Here is a 10,268-nt window from a genome sequence, read left to right on the forward strand (position 1 = left end):
AACACAACTTCGCTAATAGCAGTCACAAAAATCACGTAGTTAACGGAAGGAGTTGAAACTCGCACTGAGCTATGGGAGGGTACTGATACACGTGCTCTATCAAGGACAACAGCGCAGCGTTGCCAGATCACTTGCAGTGTTGCCAGTCTCATTACTTTTCTGCCACACCTCGTATAATAATCAGGATAGAATTGAGGGTGTAGAGGTGATTGAACCACTAGGGTCACGTGACCATAAAATAATACAATTCTCAGTATTTTGTAAGAGTACAGATGCAAAGACCAAAATTGTGAAGTTGAACTTTGGTAGGGCTAATTTTGAGCAGATGACAAAGTCTAAGTAGGATAGACTGGGATAAGCTTTTAAATGTGGAGACAGTCGAGGAGCAGTGGAACAGGTTTAAGAATGTTTTACATGTAATGCAGGACAGATAGATACATACCTAAATTTGGAATTAATAGGAAACTAAAAAAAACTGTACGGTGGATTAATAAAGATTTAGAAAAGGAAAAGGAAAGGAAAACACTACTTTATAAGGTATATAAGACTAATGACTACAATGTGAATCATAGCGCATATGAGAACATGAGGGCAACCATTAAGAAGGAGATCAGGGAGGCTAAAAGACAGTTGGAGAGGAATATAGCAGATAAGGCGAAAGAAGACCCCAAGAAATTCTTTACATAGTAAGAGAACAGTCAAGGAGGAGGTGAAGAGCATCAGGAATAGTAAAGGGAATTAAAAGATACAGACAGTGAAATAGCGGATGCCCTAATCTCACATTTTTCTGAGGTTTTTACAAGTGAGCAAGTGGATAACCTGCCAGAGGTAAACGCGACTACTAAGGAGGTACTGAGGGATTTGGAAATTGTAGAGGGAGAAGTGCTGCTCAGATTAAATAAGATGAAATCAAACAAATCACCAGGCCCAGATAATATTTATCCTCATGTTCTTAAGGAGGCTAGTGAGTACATATATAAACCCTTGACACATATTTTTAGGAAGTCACTGCTCACTGGAGAGATTCCAAAGGACTGGAAAATGGCAAATATCATCCCATTGTATAAAAAGGGAAGATCCAAGCAACTATAGGCCAGTAAGCTTAACATGCATCACAGGAAGATTAATGGAAAGAATTATTAAGGATAAGATTGAGCAACACATGGCAAGGACAGGAGTTATTCTGAACAGTCAGCATGGGTTCAGAAGAGGGAATTCGTGTTTTACTAACATGTTGGAATTCTATGAGGAGGCAACAAAAGGTTATGATCAAAGTGGAGCAGATAAGATTATTTATCTGGACTTTCAGAAAGCATTTGATAAGGTGCCACATGAGAGGTTGGGCATCAAATTAAAAGAACTGGGAGTTCAGGGTGATGTTTTTAGGTGGGTGCAGAATTGACTCAGACACAGGAAGCAGAGGGTGATGGTGCGAGGAACCTCATCAGAACTGGCCGATGTTAAGAGTGGTGTTCCACAGGAGTCAGTGCTTGGGCGCTGCTGTTTTAATATATATAAATGATTTAGATAGGAATATAAGTAACAAGCTGGTTAAGTTTTGCAGATGATACCAAGATAGGAATTAAAAATGTTAGGTTTGAATACACAATGGCCGGTCGGAAAATCGAGAGTACACCTTATGAGAAGGATTTAGGAGTCATAGTGGACTCTAAGTTATCGACTTCCCGACAGTGTTCAGAAGCCATTAAGAAGGCTAACAGAATGTCAGGTTATATAGCACCTTGATGTATGCAGTACAAGTCACAGGAGGTTATGCTCAACCTTTATAATGCACTGGTGAGGCCTCATCTTGAGTACTGTGTGCAGGTTTGGTCTCCAGGCTACAAAAAGGACATAGCAGCACTAGAAAGGGTCCAGAGAAGTGCAACTAGGCTGATTCCAGGACTACAGGGGTTGAATTATGAGGAAAGATTAAAAGAGCTGAGCCTTTACAGTTTAAACAAAAGAAGATTAAGAGGTGACATGATTGAAGTGTTTCAAATTATGCAGGGGATTAGTACAGTGTATCGAGACTGTATTTTAAAATGAGTTCATCAAGAACACGGGGACACAGTTGGAAACTTGTTAAGGGTAAAGTTCGCACAAACATTAAGAAGTTTTTCTTTACACCAAGAACCATAGACACTTGGCATAAGCTACCAAGTAGTGTGGTAGACAGTAAGACGTTAGGGTCTTTCAAAACTCGACTTTATGTTTTTTTGGAGGAAATAAGTGGATAGGACTGACGAGCTTTGTTGGGCTGAATGGCCTGTTCTCATCAGAGTGTTCTAATGTTCTAATTGCTTAGTTATTTTGATTACTGCTATCAGTAGCATTCTAAATGGAACTTTTCACCTAAATCCATGTTCCAGATGTGCATTTTTTAGATTTTACTCAGCATAGTTTTGCTTAGTGGAATACCACCAAAGTATTATTTATAAAATTCACATTGAATACTTTTAACTTTTGTATAATGGCTTGGTATACCTTAGGTTACTATGCTATACAGTACATTGATTGATGATATATATAAAATATAAACTTTTTTCTTTGGATAGGTGGACCTGGAGGTTGTCAGATTGATGGATGATGGCACACTTTCAAAATATATTCCTCATTTTGGAGACCGTGTATATGCAAGAAATTGGACAGATTCATCTTCAGCAGCTTCAAACAATGAGGAAAGGAAAAGGAAACTCATAGAACGTCTGCGATCAAAAATGAAACTTCCAAGCTTGTACCCAGCAACAACAGGTTCACAAAGTAATCCTCGTCGAGCAGTTGGTAAGGGGAACAAGAATGCTGAACGAAAAACAAGAAAAATAGAACTGGGTTGGATGGTGTATCAAAATGGTAACTTTAAGCAGGTTAGACGACCAACTGGTGGGGGCACAAGAGAGCTCATTGTCAGTAAAGATGATACTGTGAACAAAATTTTAGAAGATGGGAAGCAAATATTCTTTCCTAAGGGAAAATCATCTAAAGGAAGAGTTGAAGACTTTGACTTCTCTTTATGTATTATGGGCTCAGAGGAGCCCTTAGATGCAACTCTCACAGTTGGCAGGTTGTATGATACAACTTATCATAAATTACTCAGGTTGTACATTTGTTCAAAACCCAAAAAATGTGATGATTCAGTAAAACGGGCCGAATCACCAGAGAGATTTGAGACAGCAGTGGCACCCGCCCAGCAGGATCTATCTCCCATATCTTCATCCCATAGCTCTCTGTCCTCAGAAAGGCCTTTTACTTCCAGTCCATTAATGACTGCAGTTTTACCATCTGTTACCACCACTTCAAGATTTGATCAAGAAGTTATTTTCCTTGGTGATGACGGAAACTTGTCCTTGGATGTTCTCTGTGACACTTTGATTTATCAGCCTGCCCCTGAACAGCAAGAATCAGAAAATGATATTGAAGTGATTGAAGACAAAGGAGATCAGAAAGATGAATCTGCTTTTGAGCAAGTGGTTTCCAGCCCTGCTGGTGATAACACAGATTGCAGAATATTCCATAATATGATAGACATTGTTGGTGAACCTGTAACTGAAGTGCAACCTTCCGAACATTCACCCACAAATAGCAACTCAGCTGCTTCACCTGAGAGCCCATCAGCAGTACCTGATGTCATAAATCCAGAAGCCAGGTCAAACCATGCCTCCCCAAATACTTTATCTGCATCTTTCTATGACAATGCAGAGAATATAGCTGAGAAGCAGACCATTGCTATTCGCAAAGTTCATTGTGTATCTGACATGATTCAGACATTTTCAGATGAGAACATACTATATGCTAATATAACATTTGAGCGTGTGCTAGAAAATGGACAGTTGGAGAATGGAGTTGGGCATGGGCTTGTTATGGACTGTCTTACTGACTTCTGGGGCACGTTTTATGAAACAAGAACATGTGGAGCCACATATAAAATCCCCACTTTGCATCACGCTTATCAAGAACTGGAGTGGAAAGCTGTTGCCCGAATCTTGGCCTTTGGGTGGCAGAGATTTCAATACTTACCTGTTCAGCTTGCTCCACCATTTCTTTATGAAGCTCTTTCCATATCTTCATATACCTGCAATCTAATGGAGGCATTTTTCAACTACATTAGCCCCACTGAGAAGGATGCACTGACAGAGGCTTTGAGTGATTTCCGTCAAGCTGATTTGGAAGAGCTTCTTACCATTCTGAGCAGTCATAACTGTACCTCTCTGCCAACAAAAGAAAACTTGCTGACCTTGTTGAAAGAAATTGCACACAAGGAGATGGTCCAAGAACCAGCATTTATAATAAAGTGCTGGCAGCCAGTCCTGAAAGGTATAGGAGAGTCTTTGAGTGGGAAGACACTGGAAAAGATCCTGGATGATCTTCAACCAAAGCCAAGAAACATCACAAAATTCATCCAGTTTCCAAAGTCAATGTCACCAATTGAGAGGACCACATCTCTTCACCTTCTAAGATTTGTCAGAGAGATTGATCAGAAGGAGATTGGACTGTTCCTTAGGTTTTGCACAGGGTCTGATCTTTTTCTGGCAAAGACCATTAATGTTACATTTAAGGACATGTCTGAATTTACTAGACCCCAGTAGCCCATACTTGCAGTTGTGCCCTGGAACTAGCATGCAGCTACAGCAGTTTCTCAGAATTCAGGTCAGAGTTTCTGTCTGTGTTAAAAAGTGGAATATGGGTCATGGATATGGTATAAAAAATTTTTGATCAATTGAAGACCTCAGAATGGCCACATGATAAGATACTGCAGGGATGCAGGCCTATACATCAAATAAGGAGCACAATTATACATTGAACTGTGCTACAGGTGTCTGAAATATAATTAACATACTGCTCCAAATGTTTTATAGTGGATGCTGTCTTCCTGAGGTACTTTATACACAAATCAGTTACATATGCATTCTGTTTCTTTGTCATCGCAACAAAGGCAACATAGTTCCTTCAACAAGAGCCAAACTACTAAATGTTATTCTTCATAGTTCAACATAATGCTCTTTAATGCATTACTTTGTTACATATTGCATTTTGTTACCTTTACAGATCAAGCAAGTTGTTTTGTTTACACAAAAGTTCTTGTAGAACAACATAAATGATGTAATTATTAAGTATTAATATGAAAATTCATCACAAAGTTCACATGGATTTTGTCCATCTAATTCATATTTGTATTTCTGTTGTTTGATCTTTGAATTTTGTACACATTTTTTCCAGAGGAACTGTTGGAAAATTAGTTTTTTTTTAAATGTACATTTGTGTTTCACATTTAACAGCTTTTCTTTTCTGCAGGTCTATTGTGTGATATGATGTCATGTAATGAGGAAAAAAAAGATTTGAGGAGAAAGCATTTTTTAGTTTTATATTTGCATTTTATTGTTTTTTATTACAAAAATAAACACTTAATCTACAGACATCTTATTTCCCCAAATAATAGGGTAAGAGTATATTGATTTCAAATATTAGTTTTCAGATTTAAATATGTCAAAAAATTCTATGCCTTAACCTCCAAACTGCTTTCAATGACCAGATTGTCTAGTAGTGTAGATATGTATTTGCATGCTGATTGAGTGATGGGGCATTACAAAGAAAACAAAAAGTGGAGGAAGAAGAGTGAAGTTAGAACAAATGAGGTAAAATAACTTATTTCTGCACTTTGGGCATGCTGTTGACATTCACTCAGATGTCTGAAAGGGAAGGTTGCTGCAAATTCAGCTCGTCCTCCATTCAGCCATCAGCAGAAGGGAAAAAGAAAATAATATTTGTGTTTTATTGTGTTATAAGATCATCTGTGGTATGCACCTAACACAAAATGTACCAACTAAAGTTTTAGTTTTTTTTTCTTGGGGGATAGGAAGAAATGTCAATATCAGCTGTGTATCTGTTACCTGTTACCTTCACTGTCAACTCTGCAGACCACCATGGCAGACTGCTTTGCTGAACCTTTAATTCAACCCAACTTACCACCAATACAAGGCTTCCAAGAAGTGTCCTTTGTACCTTTAAAGGGCTGTAGCTAAGGAATGATCAATTGAAGCACTGAGCTTCCTAATAGCAATAGGACAAAGACACCGAGTTAAGCTTTTATTTAAAGTGATTTATTTCCATAATGACAGCAAATAAAAAAACGTTTATGTTCATAATAACTAATGACAACAAATAAAAACAAGTATAAGTAATACAAAGATTATACAATTTGGGTGGGTTCATGCATCTTTATTCAGTCCCAGATGTCAGTTTCTAGCTGGCCCAGTTCCTTAGTTATTAATTATATATCATTAAAGTAAAAAGTTAAAATAAAGATTTCTTGCTGTAGATTGAGCTCCTTTACAGGTGTTCAGCAGCTATGCAAATAGCAAGCTTCATTTAAATGTCCATGGCTTCTTTCAAAATGTCCATGTTTACAAATGAGCTGGGCTCTTTACAAAAAGTGTCAGAAAGCAACTGAATTAAATGTTCAATTTTTGCCACAAACTGAACAATTGAACTAAAGCTGAATTCAGAACTCTTTCTGAAAACAGTCATAATTCATTCAGTTATAATTCATTCATTTTCAACTTTCCCAAAATACACTACACTTAAGTTCAGCACAACTAAATTTTCAAGGTTAAGTCATTTACCTGAAATCTATCAATAGCAAAAGGTTAAACCATAGTAGCAAAACAAACAAGAAAAAAATCTAAAGGAAACATACACACTCAAAAGAAACACACATAAATAAAACAGTGAGTATAAGATCCTTTATGGACATATTATTACGTATATTGGTGTGAGTACATCAGGAGTTCTGACTATTCTGGTTATGACAATATTTCTCTTACCAAAGGCCTAAGTTCTCTGTATAGCCTAGCAGCCTCAAGAGCAGTATAACTAGATTCAAGATGGTGTTCCTCCATTAGCAAAACACAGAGTTCATGAAGATCTGGATCACAGGGAATACCAGTTTTCCAAATACAAACACCCTCTTCTACAATTATATCCAGTTTGTCATAGTCAACTGGATGGAGGTAGTCCTGTGCTTGGTAAAGTTCTGGTGCTTGGTACATGAGAAAAGGTCTGCCGTGAAATAAATCACGACCACTCCCACCTGGCCTGATCCGATGGTTGTTCCACATTCTGACCACAGTATCTAACTCCCTCTGCAAAAAATATTCAAATTAGTCAAATGTGTTACTAATCTTCTCAGCACAACCCCAATACACAGGCACACATAGACAGAGGTAGAAATTATTGTCCCCCGAAAGAATATTGCTCCGGGCTGCCATATAATATTAAAAATCTATAGAGAATGTAAAATAAATTACGCAAAAGGAAACAAGTATTTTTTAATTTTTTATTTATTCTATATTGTTTTTTTTATCATAATATTATTTTCCATAGGTCTTAGACAGTTTAGCAGTCAACATAAGGCTGTAAATGTGAATGCTGTTAATTTTAGAAAATTTCACTAGTAAAAAAGAAATGCTAATATACCCTTAGCTTGGGAGGTACCATGGCACACATTGATTTGCACTGCCACAGATTCAGCATGCTTGTTTCAAATCCAGCACCTGATTGTCTGTGTGGAGTGTACAGTATATGTTCTCCCTATGTCTCTGTGCTTGAACCCATGTGTTGTGATGTACCAGTACCCTGTCCAGGCCCTGTCTTGAGCCCAGTTCTAACATTATAGGCTCTTGCTCTCCGCTCCTCTGAACTGGAGTAACCTGAGAATGAATAGGACTATAAGTCGGCCAGTGTACACATTTACTTTGAAATTGCCATGAACTTTTGCCAAAACCAAAAGTCACTTCTAAAAGACCATAAAATAATATAAAGTTGAATTGTGCTATCATAGGGTAATGCGTTCTACAAAGTCTTCATTTATAAGCTGAAATGTCTTTCTTTCCAGAGTTTGATGGCAACCTTAAACAGGGGCATATTTAACAGACGCTTTTTTCAACGTTATCTTTGAGTACTGTTCATCATTGTGTCACTGCGGTCAGTTCACCATATAAAAGGAGCGAAGCTGATTAAGGACTCACCAAATAATCCAAGTTAATTTCCTAAAATGTATGATTTTACTGTAAGAATGTACTTCAGACGTTCTTGCGTTTAAGTAAATAAAGATCAGTCAAGTGTCTTCTAAAACGCAGTTTAAACATACAGCAATATGCGCACCACAAGTCTTAGACTTTCCTGCCGCACTTGAAACAGGTGCACTAAACAGCAGATCAAATTGCGCAATTCAGTAGCTGCATGATGCATGCATGAGAACTTAACAAAACGTAAAGTGTAAAAAAAAAAAAAAACACTAAGTCCCTACATAACAAATTAGGCACAATTACTTAACAATAATTTTACAAAGACGTTGAGATCGCTTACCAAATAATGTGATGAATAGCTAACTCGCAATTCCACGCGTGTAATTTTATTCACTGAAATGTTCGTGGGTCCCCATCCAGCTGTGAACCCTTACAATCATCACCACCTTTCACATCAATAGGTATGGCTCAGCAAACATATATATTTACCCAAAAAAGGAAGGCCGCCAAGCTTATATATTTAAGCCTAATCGGCACATTGATGGGCTCATGGTTAAAGCGTAAAGGCTACTTGTAATAGTATAGAATTCATATGTATACTTAGCCAAAAAGTTACTATGGTGTGTGTGTGTGTGCGCGTGTGTGCGTGTTTGTGTGAACGAGTTCCTCCTACCTGAATGACGTCAAGAAAGCAGAACTGAATGAGACCTTTGTCAACCACGTCACCATTGAAGTCTCCCACAGACTGAAACTCTAGAAACAAATCTCTCCAGTAGTCCACATTTTGCCTCCGATAGAATCCCCACCACCATTCAATCCTCTGATTTGCAGTACTTCTTCCTTGAAGAATAGCAGGTTCAGAAAGTGTACCATTTTCATCCTCATGTAGAAAACGCTGTAGTCTGTTAACGTGCACATTTTCAGTACCGAGATCGGATCTGATTATTTTTGGGCAGCCCCCCAACTCAATGACAGCACTAATAAAGTAACCTGCAACCACTTCAGGTTTACTGTTAGTGACGTTCGCTTGCATCCAGATGATATGGCGTGAGAAGCCATCGATGCATCCGTTTACTGCGATACCAAAAGGTGTGAGTTTATCATAGCTGTCCATGTGCCAAAGGTAATTTGGTCCCGGGACACGGTAATGCCTTCTTCGCAGTCTCATGCGTCTCCTTAGCTGAATGCCTTCTGGGTCCAAAGTTGATTGTATTTCATATACAAGATCTCTAGTGACTCTTAATCCAGCTAATCGACATCTCTCTGTCATCATACGGTATCCGTGGAGTTGCCCAGGGCCCGTTAACTGCTCTGCGATGTGGTGCACAATGGCATCAGGCTGGCTTAGATTGCGACGCCTATACAACTGAAGCCTTGCTAACCGTCTTCTTAAATGACGCACACTAACGTTGTTATTTTCTAAACTAAGACATAAAGATATTTCAGCCTGCGTCAGTCCTTGATTAAACAAAAATGTGACGCGATGATCAATACAGTTCTGCTCTTCTGCCATTTCAAACCATTTCTGCCATTATTCCATTATCTCGAGAAAATAAAGTTCGTTTTCTCGAGATCTCGATAAAATTATTCCGTTATCTCGAGAAAACAGTTTAAAAAAATAACGCTATATCACGTCCTCTCTCGGCTTCCGTAGAAGACCGTCCTGTTGGTGTATTTAAATATCTATTGAATGCTGCAGTTATGAATAATATCCTTTCTGCCACTTCTGTTGGTCACCCTTCACCTATCAATGTACTGTGCTTTTTAAGCCTGCCCATGTTTGGGGTCTGGCTGCCTGGGGTGATGTTATACCTGAGCAAGCTAGTGAAAGTCCTGGCTGGCTTGTGGGGCTTTTGTGGAAGCCTTATATTTTTTGCCATGCTTGTGAAACCTCCTCACTACACACAGCTTGTAAATGCACAAGTACACCTTGCTGCAGCCTGTGGAACTTCCCAGAGTGTTGTGAATATGTGACAGTGACAATGTCTGAATATGGCAGCATCAGCTGTGGAAATAACTCAGACCCACATCCAGCCTTGCCCCAGACATCTAGCTCTTCCCCATTATGCAGAATGCCAAGAGAACAGTGTCTGAACTCAGTGTCAGCTATGGAAACAACTGAGACTGAGATTGTACATCACTAGCCACCAGCCAGCCCTACCCTGCCCTGTGGGCTTTGGTGAGGTGTACCAGGATTGACTGCAACAGATGATCAGATGTTAGCACCAGCAATGTACATTTGAA

At 38.7% G+C, this 10,268-nt stretch overlaps 1 protein-coding gene across 1 annotated transcript; it reads right to left on the reverse strand.

Moving 5' to 3' along the window:
• Nucleotides 1-6,790: 6,790 nt before the first annotated feature.
• On the reverse strand, nucleotides 6,791-9,294 carry LOC120533677. Its single transcript, XM_039760572.1, has 2 exons — nucleotides 8,698-9,294; nucleotides 6,791-7,139 (listed from the first exon to the last, which is right to left on the reverse strand). The coding sequence occupies exons 1-2, from the start codon at nucleotides 9,292-9,294 to the stop codon at nucleotides 6,801-6,803; spliced, it is 936 nt and encodes a 311-aa protein (XP_039616506.1). The 3' UTR covers nucleotides 6,791-6,800.
• Between the last annotated feature and the right edge of the window lie 974 nt (nucleotides 9,295-10,268).

The sequence above is a fragment of the Polypterus senegalus genome, chromosome 8, assembly GCF_016835505.1.
Source record: "Polypterus senegalus isolate Bchr_013 chromosome 8, ASM1683550v1, whole genome shotgun sequence".
In the NCBI taxonomy this organism is placed as follows: domain Eukaryota; kingdom Metazoa; phylum Chordata; class Cladistia; order Polypteriformes; family Polypteridae; genus Polypterus; species Polypterus senegalus.

Bases quoted from the DNA above. Each gene is read 5' to 3' on its own strand.
- LOC120533677 (XM_039760572.1), bottom strand. From the start codon at position 9,294: ATGACAGAGAGATGTCGATTAGCTGGATTAAGAGTCACTAGAGATCTT. The intron at 7,140-8,697 runs GTAGGAGGAACT...TATTTTTTGCAG, and splicing joins GCTTTCTTGACGTCATTCAG to AGGGAGTTAGATACTGTGGT.